This window comes from Hypomesus transpacificus, chromosome 2 (assembly GCF_021917145.1).
Source record: "Hypomesus transpacificus isolate Combined female chromosome 2, fHypTra1, whole genome shotgun sequence".
Taxonomy (NCBI): domain Eukaryota; kingdom Metazoa; phylum Chordata; class Actinopteri; order Osmeriformes; family Osmeridae; genus Hypomesus; species Hypomesus transpacificus.
The window spans coordinates 9,420,087-9,434,637 of NC_061061.1; the positions used below are offsets into that span (position 1 = coordinate 9,420,087).

General features: G+C 44.4%; 1 protein-coding gene across 2 annotated transcripts in view; it reads right to left on the reverse strand.

Annotated features, from left to right (window-relative positions):
• The window catches only part of col14a1a (collagen, type XIV, alpha 1a), a 65,869-nt gene that overhangs the window by 39,053 nt on the left and 12,265 nt on the right, over positions 1-14,551 (reverse strand). For both annotated transcript variants that reach the window (XM_047032862.1, XM_047032868.1), the window contains exons 6-18: positions 8,525-8,677; positions 8,072-8,191; positions 7,766-7,930; positions 7,255-7,419; positions 6,883-7,037; positions 6,281-6,410; positions 5,973-6,118; positions 5,576-5,705; positions 5,066-5,205; positions 4,290-4,416; positions 3,363-3,502; positions 570-702; positions 322-357 (exon numbers count right to left, since the gene is read on the reverse strand). In XM_047032862.1, coding sequence (XP_046888818.1) covers positions 322-357; positions 570-702; positions 3,363-3,502; positions 4,290-4,416; positions 5,066-5,205; positions 5,576-5,705; positions 5,973-6,118; positions 6,281-6,410; positions 6,883-7,037; positions 7,255-7,419; positions 7,766-7,930; positions 8,072-8,191; positions 8,525-8,677 — 1,740 coding nt within the window. The remainder of the gene's footprint in view (positions 1-321; positions 358-569; positions 703-3,362; positions 3,503-4,289; positions 4,417-5,065; positions 5,206-5,575; positions 5,706-5,972; positions 6,119-6,280; positions 6,411-6,882; positions 7,038-7,254; positions 7,420-7,765; positions 7,931-8,071; positions 8,192-8,524; positions 8,678-14,551) is intronic.

The following is a 14,551-nucleotide window of genomic DNA, read 5'->3' on the forward strand; positions in this document are numbered from 1 at the left end:
AGGTCATGGAGTGGACCCAACAGGAAGCACATCACTTAAATATGAGGTGTGGTTTCCCTTCATTTTGTTATCCCAAAAATCATGAAATAGTTCCAAAATTGCAACAAAAATGTTCAAGCCAGTAGCTTTTATTATCTCAACAGAAATAGGTTTAAAGAAGTCAAACAGCGTTTACTCGGTGTGGAACTCTGCGCAACAGAGAACAGATGGAGACCCAGCGAAGCAAATGGAGGGTGGGGAGGGAGTCGTGGGAAAACACAGAGCCTTTCCATAAACCAATCAGTCGTCATTCTTTTTTACAAAAATTGGGGCCTTAATTACCTGTGGTTGTGGTAGCAACCGTAGTCGTCCTGGCGACTGGGAAAACAGTCACATAAAAGGGAAAATTCAATAGAAGTTGAGTATAATACAATAACAGCAATTTAAATGACTGTTTCCATTTGTCAAGTTAGTGTCCAAGGTACAAAAACAATATCTGACTTTGTAGTGAAGAAAACATAAAAAATCTAAATGAAAGACTAATACAACTGGTCTGGTTTCTTCTCGAAGGAAAGTGTGTATGGTCTTACGTGTGGTCTCTAATACAGACGCAGTGTCACTCTCAGACTTGTCCTGGAAGATGGCAGTTAGCATGGCTTCATATTCTGTGAAGGGGCTCAGTCCAGTCAGACCGTAGGAGGCTGTATTGCCATTCAACACAACCTGGAGAGACAGAATCTTCCTGTTGGATATACTGTACTTTAAAGGCATTATGAATGTTTGAGTACATACAGGATAGGCCTGTTAACATAAAACGTCAACGTGTGTTTGTGAGTTGTGAAATGCTCACTGTTCACTGAAATGTTCTTGGTCTGGATGGCAGAACCTTCCAGTCCTGCTCTCTCTCTCTCTCTCTCTCTCTCTCTCTCTCTCTCTCTCTCTCTCTCTCTCTCTCTCTCTCTCTCTTTCCCTCTCTCTCTCTCTCTCTCTCTCTCTTTCAATTCAATACAATTTCAGTTGCTTCATTGGCATGTTACGTAATAGTATGCATATACTATTATACTATATACAGTGCCCTCCAAAAGTATTGGAACAGTGAGGCGAATTCCTTTATTTTTGCTGTAGACTGAAAACATTTGGGCTTGACATCAAATAATGAACGTGAGACCAGAGATCAACGTTTCAGCTTTTATTTCCAGGTATTTACATCAGGATCTGATGCACAACTAAGAAAATATCACATTTTGTTTGAATCCACCCATTTGTCATGTGATCAAAAGTATTGGAACAGATATACTTAAAACATATTTAAGTGAATAAGACTTAATATTTAGTTGCAAATCCTTTGCTTTCAATAACTGCAGCAAGTCTGTGACCCATTGACGTCACCAAACTTTTGCATTCTTCCTTTTTGATGCTTTCCCAGGCTTTCACTGCAGCCTCTTTCAGTTGTTGTTTGTTTTGTGGGGTTCCTCCCTTCAGTCTCCTCTTAAGCAGGTAAAATGCATGCTCTATAGGGTTTAAGTCTGGAGATTGACTTGGCCAGTCTAATACCTTCCATTTCTTGCCCCTGATGAACTCCTTTGTTGTTTTGGCAGTGTGTTTTGGGTCGTTATCTTGCTGCATGATGAAGGCTCTGCCAATCAGTTTGGTTGCATCTTTCCTTAAATTGGCAGACAAAATGTTTCTGTAGACTTCCGAGTTCATTTTGCTGCTGCCATCATGTGTTACATCCTCAATGAAGATTAATGAGCCCGTCCCAGAAGAAGCCATGCAAGCCCAAGCCATGACATTACCTCCACCGTGTTTCACAGATGAGCTTGTGTGTTTGGGATCATGAGCAGTTCCTTTCTTTCTCCAAACTTTAGCCTTTCCATCACTTTGGTAAAAGTTAATCTTTGTCTCATCAGTCCATAAAACTTTGTCCCAGAATTTTGAGGTTCATCTCTGTACTTTTTGGCAAATTCCAGCCTGGCCTTCCTATTCTTCTTGCTAATGAGTGGTTTGCATCTTCTGGTGTAGCCCTTGTACTTTTGTTCATGAAGTCTTCTGCAAACAGTAGATAGTGATACCTTCACTCCTGCCATCTGGAGGTTGTTGCTGACCTCACTAACAGTTGTTTTAGGGTCTTTCTTTACAGCTCTCACAATGTTTCTGTCATCAACTGCTGATGTTTTCCTTGGTCTACCTGTTCGACGTCTGTTACTTAGTACACCAGTAGTTTTCTTCTTCTTCAGGACATTCCAAATGGTTGTACTGGCTATGGCCAATGTTTCTGCAATGGCTCTGATTGATTTTCCATCTTCTCTAAGACTCACAATTGCTTGTTTTTCACCCAAAGACAGCGCTCTGGTTTTCATGTTGTTTTCACCTCTGAATACAGTCTGCATAGACAAAACCTATCTTACCCAATCTGAACCTGAGTGTAGACATTCAGTGGTATTTATTGATTGAATAATGTATGTAATAGGACACACCTGGGCAACAAAACACACCTGTCAGTCACATGTTCCAATACTTTTGCTCACGTGACAAATGGGTGGGTTCGAACAAAAAGGTGATATTTTCTAATTTGTGCATCAGATCCTGATGTAAATACCTGGAAATAAAAGCTGAAACGTTGATCTCTGGTTTCACATTCATCGTTTGATGTCAAGCCCAAATGTTTTCAGTCTACAGCAAAAATAAAGGAATTGGCCTCACTGTTCCAATACTTTTGGAGGGCACTGTATATAATATCTCTCTCTTTTTTTGACTTTCTCTTCCATGCTCTCTCTCTCATCCTATTTCTGGTTATCTCCTACTCTCTGTCCCTCTCTCCTACTCTGTCTGACTCCTCTCTCCTTTTCTCCTACTCTCTCTCTCTCTCTCCTACTCTGTCTCTCTCTGCTACTCTCTCCCTCGTCTTCTTCCTGCTCTCCATCCCTCTCTTCTGCTCCAGTGAATCTAGGTAAACACATCGACCTGAGCTCCTATCTATAAAAAACAGCTGGCTTGGAAAGTCAGATTGTCGTTAAAGCTTATAGTGCATTGGACCACCTACACAGTCCAGAGTCTGGGAGCCCACAGCTCAGCGGCGGGCAATGATGATGTCACACTAGATGGACAGAGGGTTATTTCAGCAGCCAGACGGCTGGGGCTTTCACGATTTCAGAGTGCGGATCACATGACCACACCCAGATGGTTCTCTCTCTGGTGATGCGTGATGTTGACAACCAACAAAAATAACTGAAAAAAACACCCTGTAGCTGCTGTGAGGACTCGGATCCAATTCATTTAAAGACTGCTTCAAGCCAAACTCATCCCAAACTGTTTTCAGACACCAACGTTTCAGTCTGCTTCAAAAACGAAGGCAGACAGGTGGACGTTACTGCAACGCTGACCTCCTTGGTGTCTCCTCCGTTTAGAGGGGCCCAGGACAGTTTGTAGAGGGCAATGTCCGTGGCAGCGTGACCCCAGGTGACCCGGAAGCTGTTGGTGGTGACCTCGCTGGCTCGCAGGTTCAGAGGCCCAGGCACAGGTGCTGATGGGGGTTGGAGGGGGGGGGGGGGATGAGAAGTTGCACAGTGTTGTGTGAAATGACGGGACAAGGACTGACCTGTTTTATGGGGCATCACATTCCCACACGCCCCTCCAACCCCCGTTTCCTCCCTCACACACCTTCTGTAATATGTTAGATGTCAGTGTTGTTTTCAATAGCTTGTACCCAAGAAGTTACGGAAGTTTAATTGTTTGTGCCCAATGATTGAACTTTATTAACAAACTAAATTGAACTCAGCTCCGTGTGACTTTAAGCTAAGGGTTGGGGGGCAGGGAGAGGCTAAAGTAATTCCAAAATCGAGTTTAGGGATCATGTCCCCCCCGCGTCACAAAATGAGGGGTGAATTGTTTCACACAAACAGCTACATTGTGCAAAATCAGCAAGGGATGCAGTAAAACAGGGTTTTAGTTTAATGGCTGTAGAGCAACCTTTCTATTTCACTGGCCATTCAGGTGAGGGCCATAAACCATCACTGAAAGAACATGAAATTTCACGAAGTCCGTAAATTGTTTAACACCACGTAATTTAAGTTTACATTTTTAAGTGACGTTGGAGTGTTTTTTTCCCACAGGCGACACGGCTGTGGGAAAGAGAAGAGGGCAGGAGGAATTTGGAAGAAAAGAATACAGCTAGAGTGAAATACAGACAAAAGGTCAAACCAAACAGAAATGAGAGAGCCTGGCAGTCTCATGATAAGGGCTGTCTGTGACTCAGGCAGTGAAAATGAAAGCGCAATAATAATAAGCACAATAAACCAAAGTCATCTTACTGGTTGTGAAGCTGTCTGTCAGAGGTTCTGATTGGCCCTCATCGTAAATGGCAAAGATGGCTACCGAGTATTCTGTCAAAGAGTTCAGGTCGTTCAAGGTCCAGGAAGTGACTGGATCAACCTCCACCTGAGGATAGAATCATACAAACACACACACACAACAGTTTTTATTGCTATCCATGTGGGGACTCACAATTCAGTCACTGCAACCATAACCTAAACCCCCCTAAAAACCCATAGCAGTAGCACAGAATTTGTGTGAACCAAGAAAATGTAACCACAATTTAATTATATATTTTTTTTAACCCCAACCCTATGAACAGACTCAGTGAGCACAGTCTGGAAACAGACACAAGCCATCACAGGCAGACCAGACTACCCAAGGAGGAGAGGCTTTCTCTGCTCACAGGGAGAGGTGGAGCTCCCTTTCCTAACAGTAAGTGAACTTAAAATTGAAGATCAACAAAACAACATCCTTCTCCTAAATTATACAAAAGAATGTGGAACTTAAAATGGAGAGAACAAGCCTAAGAGACAAGCCTAACTGTTCAAATTTGGCAGCAAAGCACGTGGAAACCTGCCATCACCTCATGGACAGCCAGGGGAACAAAGCATTTTGCATGGGGTAGAACAATTTCTGAACTCTATTATTTACACTTCATGTAATGATTATTTGAATCTATAGTGTGTGTGTGTGTATATATACATATGGTGTATGTACTGTATATGTCAATGTGCCATCTCCAGAGTTCCAGAACATAGAGCATGAGGATCACCTCTTCTGTCACCAGTCCGTCTGTCTTGACGTACATGATGCGGTAACCTCTGACCTCCCTCGCCGCCGCCTCCCAGGTCAGCCTGGCTGAGTTGTGGTTAATGTCGGAGAACTGCAGGTTCCTGGGTGGAGTCAGGGGCACTGCGAAAGGAGCACAATCAGGCAACACTCAACATCATAAGGAATAGAGCTTGTGTCTGGGACACTTTTTCAAGCTCACCTGATGTCTATTAGCATGTTGCGACACCAATAAACTAGCTTATGCTTGGAATTACAATTATGTGGCTGGGAAGTACTTGTGATTTACATGCTAAGTCAAGTGAAACCTTATTCATGTGCTTTGGAAGAAGTAACCTTGAATAGTTCTATCAAATCCTGCATAACATGGAGTCTGATAATGCATTGCTTGTTAGGTTCAATGCAGGAAGTCAAATGATTGATGTTGAGTCCAGGCCTCAAAGAAGGTTCTGGTGCAATTCAGTGTGTCAGGAGAGGGTCAGAGATCACCCACAGGTGGTCTGCTGGTTGTTGATGGGGTCGCTGGCTTCCTCTCCGTACATAGCGTAAACCGACACGGTGTACTCTGTGTCTGGAGTTAACCCTTCCAACTCCAGGTCAGACATTGTCTCTGACACCCTCACCTGGCAGGACAAAAGGGGATTTGATTAGCTGAAACCCTTTAATGTCTTCATCTGGAGGGCATTGTTTACGTCTACCAGGAAGATAAACCCTTACGCCTTGGTACAAAAACTGCACACACATACATCTGCACACACAAAACTGCAATTACTCATGCAAAACTGTTCACACACACACGTTGGGAGGTTCAAAATAATAATAATAATAGATTTTATTTGTAACGCACTTTACAATTGAAACAAATCTCAAAGTGCCTCAAAGAGGTTCACCTCTTTCTCGCCGGAGGTTCCGTCATCGGTCAGCGCCGCATAGAGGATCATGTACCCGGACACGCCCTCCGCTTTGCTCCAGCGTGCACGCATGGAATTGTGGGTAACATCATACAGCTCCAGTCCATTGGCCTTGGTAAGGGCCACTAAAACGAAAATGCATACACACACACAAGCCCCCACACACACAAAGCAGAGCCGAAATATGAGGTTTGACCAGAGCCAACAGTTCAGCTTCTTCATCATTCGGCCCTTGAGTGAGCGCGTGTGTGAGTTGTGGGAAGCCTGCGGCAGGCGTGGGATCTTACATGTGGTTGCTGAGCCTCTGAGCGGCTCACTGGCGGAACTAGCATACACGGCGAACACAGCCACCTGGTACTCCGTCAGAGCGCTGAGGTGCTGCAAGACCACCGAGCTCTCGCTGCCTTCCACTACCGCCTGGGAAACGACCGGAAGAAAAGGGGGCGAGTATGAGGAAGAGAGATTAAAGAGAGAAGGAGAAAGTAAGGGGGTTAAAAAAAAATTGAAGTGAAAAAAAGAGTGTAGGCCGTTATAAGTAGCATAGCAGTTGTAGGAGGGATTAACGTGTGACAGAATGTCCTCCTCTGTAGTGCACTGGGAGAGAAACTGCACACTTGGCCCCTTCTAATCTGATCTGAGGATATCTGCTCAACGAGATCCGTGCTGCGGATTTAGAAATGATTCCTTGTGCGCCCCCGCACCCGCCCCCCTCCCACATGCATCTGGACTCCATCAAGTCAGGGGAGTACAGTAAAGTGTGTAAGTGTGTACAGGAAACGACTCAAAGTCACATAAATAACGATAAACACATCAGCACACATTGGCTGCTGGATGACCGAATGGAGGTGTAGAGAAGGAAATGAGTGTGTGTGTGTGTGTGTACTGTCACCTCCTCTGGTCTACCCGTCTTCTCGGTGTAGTAAACGACGCGGTACTTCTCCACACGGCCAGGGGCGTGGCTCCAGGAGACTCGAAAACTCTGGGCCATCACCTCCGAGGTCTCCAGGTTACTAGGGGTGCCTGACGGCTCCTCGGAAGGCACGACTGCAGGGATAAAGAACCAGCTAGTGGATACAGTCACGGGTGTGTGTGTGTGTATCTATTGTGTAAGAGGGTTTGAGTGGACTGTAATCTGTGCACCATCTTCCAAGTGAGGTGTAGGGTAGCAGTACTCCAACGTAGGTGAAGATGACCATGATTATGCATATTAGGAGGGCGTCGACACGTTAGCACGTCCACATATCCTGACTGGGAGACAAACCATTTTTGATCTCCTTGTCCTGCTGTTCCACGCCGTCGCACACTGTCATGGTGAGGCCTTCTACGATGGAGCTCATGATGCTGAAGTCAGCCACGTTGTAGACGTGAGTGTCGTCCGGCTCCGTGGCGATGGACCTCAGCTCGTTCTCGTCGGCATTCTTCACGCCTGGACAGGGAGAAGGGAGAAAGGGAGAAACCACATGGGAAGAAGATGGTGACGGTGAGGCATTTTTTTTTCTCTATCAGATATGTTGACAGAAAGCAGGTTTTTCATGACAATGAGTGTTGTGTGGTCCTGTACACATCAAGATAAAACGGTCTTTAAGATACATTCACTGTGGTACAAAACCCTTGAAGGATGAAATCCAAATGGCTTCATCCAAATGTGTCAGCCAGCACAAAACAAGGCTTGACAACATATGTGACAGCCCAACAATGTGGCCTAACAGCGGGCATCTCTAGCCTGAGGCCGGAGGCATGTCTGTGTGACCCTGCAGCACCGCGTGTCTCACCGATGGCGAAGAGCTCGATGCCAGCCTCCTTCAGGCTCTCCGCAGGGGAAATGACGTCATCCTGGGACTTCCCATCCGTGATCAGGATCCCAACTTTGGGAACTCCGGGCCGGGAGCCATGCTCTGCCTTGAAGCTGTTCTCCAAGATATAGGTCAGCGCCAGGCCTGAGTAGTGGTACACGTATCGAATTGAATTCATGCTGGCGTTACTGTATCGTGTTCCTAAAAAAACTAACATTGGCAGGTGTGGTTCACCCGAATGCTTGGCACGTTTAGACAGCATGTTTGGAAAAAGAATGTGTGTACCTGTGAGAGTGTTTCCACCCTTGTATGGCAGGTTCTTGACAGCATCGATCACAGCGTCCTTGGTAGTGAAGGCATTAAGGTGCCACTCGATCCTTGGGTCCCCACTATACTGGGCCAGACCTACAGCACACACACACACACATACTGACTTTCGGGTTCATTCACGTAAAACAATGATTAAACACATCTTGTTCCTGGATATGTCACTATTTAGCAAAAGTAAGTGAGAGTGAGAGATAAATACAGGAAGTGGAAGTCAGCTAGTCAGTGTTAGCTACAGGTAATGAGAGTGAGTGAATTGTGAGGGATTATATTGGAGAAGCAGAAAGTGAGAGTTAGCTACAGACAATTATAGTAGCAACAGGAAATAGAAGTATCAGGAACTCATACACTATTCACACTTATCATTTCAATATAGGAAGCAAGAGTAAGCTTTTGAAATCAAGGGCTCACCTATCCTGGTCTGGTCGATGCCCACACTGAAAGCTTTGACAAGGTTCTCCAGAAACATGCGGACCAATCTGAAGTTGATCCTGCCAATACTCCATGAGCCGTCCACCAAGATGACAATGTCAGCAATGGCCGCTGTCTTGCACACAAATGGCTCTACAGCACAGAATAGCACGGAGGAGAGAGGCAGAAGATGACATATACATGACATGAATGCAATACAATACAATGTCTATACAGATCCACACATACTACATACCGTCATTCAATCCAAGCACATCCTGTAGACAAACACTGCTGAGGGAAACAAACTCTTTTGTATTTTGGTGTGCAGCTTCAAAACCGTCCAAGGAGTTATTTGAAATTTGACAAAAGTAGGTTTTCAAAATGTAAGACAAGACACACATTTTAAGGTTGGATGATCAGGATATCTTTATTGAACATGCAGAACAGTGGCTGCCAGAGCAGCACATTTATCACACAGTTTAATGACACAAAGCCTTGTTGTTGCTTTACGCGAATCTATCCATTTTAAATTCATGTTCTGTGGACCATTTCTTCTAAGAACCACAGACCGCAGAGATAGGGAGCCTGGCATGGTGAAGACTGTCCAGATCCAGTAGAGCTTTAATGAGACAGAGTGTGTGTGTGTGTGTACGTGTGAGTGTGTGTACATGTTTTATGTGTGTGTGTGTTTGTGTGCGTTTGATTGTGTCAGTGAGACAGCCAAAGAAGTGAGGGATAAAGTCTCGAGTTGGATAAACACACTCCTGTTCCAGGGTGATGGATGGTTGCTGAAGTAGCTTAGGGAGGAAGAGGGTTGCCGAACACTGATGTCCCATCCCAACCTCCCCTGGAGCTGTAAACTGTTCTAAAAGGAATTTGGCTGGAATTGGAGGAGTTTCTGTTGGTTGCTATGTGTCAGGTTCCTAAAAACTGGCAAGGTGGATGGTGAGATGTTTTGGCCCTCTAACAATCTGAATGAACTGTCCAACGTGTTAACTAGCTGGCTGCTTGATTACGTAACTCCATGGATACCAAAGCACCAACAAAATTAGAATGTTATGCATTTTAATGAAAACGACGCTGATCTAAAAGTAATCAGCTAAGCGGAGATGACAGCACGTTCCGGGCAAGAAAGGTCAACGTCATCATTTCAAGTGTACTCCCTTTCTTTGCCTTCCGTATTATCAGCAAACAGAGAAATAATCTGTCTCTTAGCATTACACCATGGTCATTCAACTCAGTCTGTCTGGAAATGTGAGCAAACTGTGCCATTTTGTTCCGACCATCTCCACTGATTAGCCTACTGGGATATTGTGCTAATTAGTTAGCTTTCAGACAGATAGACTCAAAAGAACAAGCTGTAGAGTAGTGCTCTTCAATTCTACTTGCACATCTCATTAGCCATGCAGCCGACATCCATTTTCCCTGAGCTCTGAGATTACAGGTGTGGTGCTAGCCATGCTAAACCCAGCTATAGCACACTCTCCCTGGGGCCTATAGCTTGTGTCGGGTGAAGAAGGTTGCAGCGTAGCACAGGAAACTAAACCTGTAGATGACTCCTCAGATGTGATGTGCTGTACAATAGCAGGTATGAAAACAGAATCCCCTTGATCTCCAGCAGTGCTTTGCTGTGATGATTAATCACCAAGTGGGTTTCCCCACAAACAGCCGCAGCATACAACACAACGCTCTGGGGAACAGAAGAGAGGGAGAGACGTGAACAAGACATGACAATGACAACATCATTAAACTCCACTCTGTGGATGTTGTACGGTCGGTCCTGGGGCTTGAGAGCCAGTCGAGATTGAGGCTGTGAAGAGAAACTTCACTCTGCCGCCTTGACGGTTTTTCCACCATTCCCCAGATTGGTGACTCATAAAAGAAGTCAATTAAAAAACAACAATGTCGATTTTTGTATATCAATGTCAACAGTGTCGGGGGAAATTCATTATCTTAGGATGAATGACTTTGTGGCTCCTTTGATGGTATTATCATCCTGAAGGTCTCTCTGTACCTGTGGCTCACGGAACATTTCATTTTCGAGACAGATGGGGGGGTAAGGGGATTACCGTCTCTATTTATTTAGACAGCGACACAAGCACACACCCGCATACGGGCCCCCCCCCCCCCCCACACACACACACACAGACGGCCCCCCACACACACACACGGGCATACATGCACCCACGCTCACACAAACCACACCCCGGGAACAAAAGCTGTCCATCGTTTCCTGTTTTCCTTTAGCCTCCAATCACTTACCGCAACAAAGCAGACAAGGCAGATATACTCTTAGAGACACGTTAAAGTGACTCAACACCGAACTTCCTACTCCCTTAAATGATGACACAGCAAAACCAGATATGAAAGGCTGACGCATCGGGGACTTGACTGAGCCTAATTTCCGGGACCCTGGCTAAAAGCCCCAGTAGCTCTGCGCTCCTCTGTCTGCTCACTGCTCCCAATGGGAAGCTGGTGCCCTACGCCACTGCAGCAGGACATGAAAGGACAGCTAGCTAGTTGTTTGGTGTTGTGATAATAGCAGGGCCTTCCAGAGCCTAGCCCTCACATCAAACACAGCAGGCTGGACTGTGTGCATGTCGGCATGTGTGTGAGAGACGGTGTGATTTTGGGTGATGTGCGTGTGTGCGCGTGTTTTTATAGGTGTGCGTGTGTGTGTAGTTATGTGTGTGTGTGTGCGAGAAAGTGTGTTTTATTTGGTTCCATGCGGTCAAGGAGACAAGGGATTTAGAATGTAATCCTGTGAGTGGAAGGTCCTTAAGAGCGCTGCAGCGCCTACTGGTTGGAGAAGACAGGAGGGGAAGTCCCGGTCTTAACCACACTCAGTTAACAGGTCTGCATGTCTCACCACAAAAAAGTACACAAAACACCCTCTAGTTCATGGTGATCGACATAGAAACAGGTGTAGGTGTTGTCTAAATAACAGACAAATGCTAAATTGTGCTAAATTCAGAAAAAATGTATATTGTTCTGGAATCTAGATGAATGGTGGAACACAAGCAAAAAATTATATCCAATAACAAAGTCTAATTAGAAGTAAAACTGCAGAAAGGCATTTGCAGTGGGCTCAGGGATAGGCTCTATGCAAATAACAAATATAAAAACAGACCAAACCTTTTTTTGCCGCCACACTGGAATGGAATGTCGTGTTTGCCATGTCACAGACACGTGGGCCTTTTGAGAATGAACAATCTGCTGTTTGTCTCAAGATTGGAATACAAATTGGTTCAAGTTATTAGAGTGGGTTTAGGGGAATCCAGTATTCAGTATAACTGTACAGTACAGAACACTAACAGAAACACCATGCTAGTTCTGTGGGTGTCTGTGTGAGAGAAAGAGAATGAGAAAGAGAAAAAGAGAAAAAGAGAAAAAGAGAAAAAGAGAAAGAAAGAGAAAGAAAAAGAGAAAAAGAAAGAAAGAAAGGTGTCAGAAAATCATAAGTACTTTTAAATCCTTTCAGAACCCTGAGTCAGCCTCCATGCAGAAGTAGCTACTACAGCAAGGCTGCTGCCTATGCTCCCTCAGTCTGACACAAGAGCCACTGTGAAGAGGCCTGCCTGTGATGCCTATGACTCAAGCCAAGCCTCTTGGAACCTCTTCTCTGCCCCGAAAGGCAGAGCCTGAAGAAAGAAAGGCTGTCTTTGTGAAGCACTGCATGCATACTTAATCAGTCAACTTCATCCATACACACTGCACAGTGCAGACAATGACATAGCCACGTAAACTCTCCAGTTTCAGGTCTGACTCTGTTTGTCTGGCCATGTGTGTGGCAATGGACAATTGAATTTATGTCAGCGATTGAATGAAAAATGTGGTTGTGAATGTGACAATGTCCTTGACTGTAGTTCCCTGCTTTCACACTTGCACAAAGGCTTCTCACATCCTTTTCTGTCAGAAAGAGAACAGCAGACAGACAGACTGTCACACAGACAGACAGGCAGGCAGACAGATTGTCCGACAAATACACAGAAAGACATACAGGTTGGCAGACAGGCACACTGTCAGGCACACTGTCAGACAGAAAGACAGACAGACAGACAGACAGACAGATAGATAGATAGAAACACTATCAGACAGACAGACACCAGTCAGGTCATATCACTGACCGTTGCCTGTGACAGAACAGTAACGAGGGGGCATGGTCCCGCCTACACACAGATTCCAGACCAGACTAATTGAAAACAGCAATGATTACAGTGTAATCCTGTCCCCCCGGGTCACACAGGCTGGGTCGGCACAGCGGGTCTGCCCTACTGGAAAATCTATCAGGCGGTGTATATCGCTGCCCTGGCTTCTCCCTCCACTCCTACTAAATGATTCTGTCAAACCCTGAAATTCATTGTTGGCATATTTTCTCCACTTAATCATTCAAAGTAAGGAGCCTTTATCCTGTTAATGTGTTTAAGGGGCATTTCTTCCCTTCTTTCCTTTCCTTCAAACTTCATTTTATTAACAAGTATTTCCCCTTGACAAGAATGATTTATGGATGACCTCCGTTTTGTTGGAGATCAGATGTAGTTTATTGTAATCTGCAACGTTATTTATTTATTTTTCCTCTGGCCTGATTGTTTCTCAGGGGTTGAGATTTCTGTAGTTAAAGAAACAGTCAGCAAAACTTTCTGGGATCTTGAGTCTTACATTAATCTCTGTCTCTGTCTTACATTAATCAATATGTCTTGTGTCATGTCATGAAATGGATAATGTGCATAATTGGTACATGCCATGTATACTCAAATAACGCTATGGTTGGCTGTTTTTCATAAAGATTAGCAATTTCTAAAATATTATATATTTTTTGAATATTATGTTGCTTATTGATAATTACAGATGAGGATGTTGGCCTATGTTGTTCTTGCTTAGATAATGTATTTATGTTGGAGTTTGAGTGACCATTACTAAAGTGATCTTACTGGTGGGCAGAAAAACACACTAAACTATGCACAGATTTTACTAAGGTGGGAGATTAATATTGATTAGTTGAGTGTTTTCACACAACAAATAACCGTGGCAACAGACCAGAAATCAGAGTTTAACAGAAAAGCAGTTGTTTGAAACAGCATTTCCTGAAAAACAACAAGAAACAGCTGTGTTCAAGAAAAGAGACATGTTTAAAGTTCACTGGCTAGTTCACTGGCTAGTTCACTAGCTAGTTCACTTCCATCTTTGTAGGGAAGGCAGGGAGTGACAAGTGTTCCTTCTCCATTCAAAGACATGTTAGCAAATACATTAAATACACACTCATTCATACTATATGACCACTACACAAGCCTCTTTCCAATGGACACTAAAACACAAACCAGACAGTCACATACACAAGCACACAAGCACCCCAAGGCACACACACATACACACATAGACACGCACAGACGGATTTCAAACAATTTGTATTTGCATTTCCATAGTTTCTTATCAGCCAAAGAGTAGTTAATTATTGTTTCTATCTTTGGTTAAAATGTAACCTCATCCAAAGAGTGAATAAAGCCTTTTTTGAAGGAGTTGCAAAGCACCATTTATGACAGTAACCTTTGACAAAACATCTGGCACTACACTTTCAGTCTGACACATTCTGTGTATGTAGCTTTACAGCTACAGTAACCTTTAAAGCAGGAAAAATGTGTTTAATAACATCCAAGCTGAGCGTCCCTTTTCTGTCAATCCCTGCAGTGGGAACAGTTGCTCTGTATTCTGTCTGCTTCTCTGGTCACAACACTTGAGACAGGTTAAGGGGAGTGGGGAGTGAGGGAGACAGGAAGTGAGGAAAGGGGGAAGAATCTTGGATGATGATTATAATTGACCTCTGGGATAATGAGTCCTTGTCCAGAGAATGGTAGGGTAACGACACATTCTGGAATTAGCCCCCCCACTCCATTTTAACTCCCCCCCACACACACAAACCTTCTCCTCCAGAATACTGATAGTGTTTAACTGAGGAGTCACAGCATCTCAGCTTGCAAGATCTCCTGGCATTCAAACAAACAATATGAATAGCTAAACAGGACTACA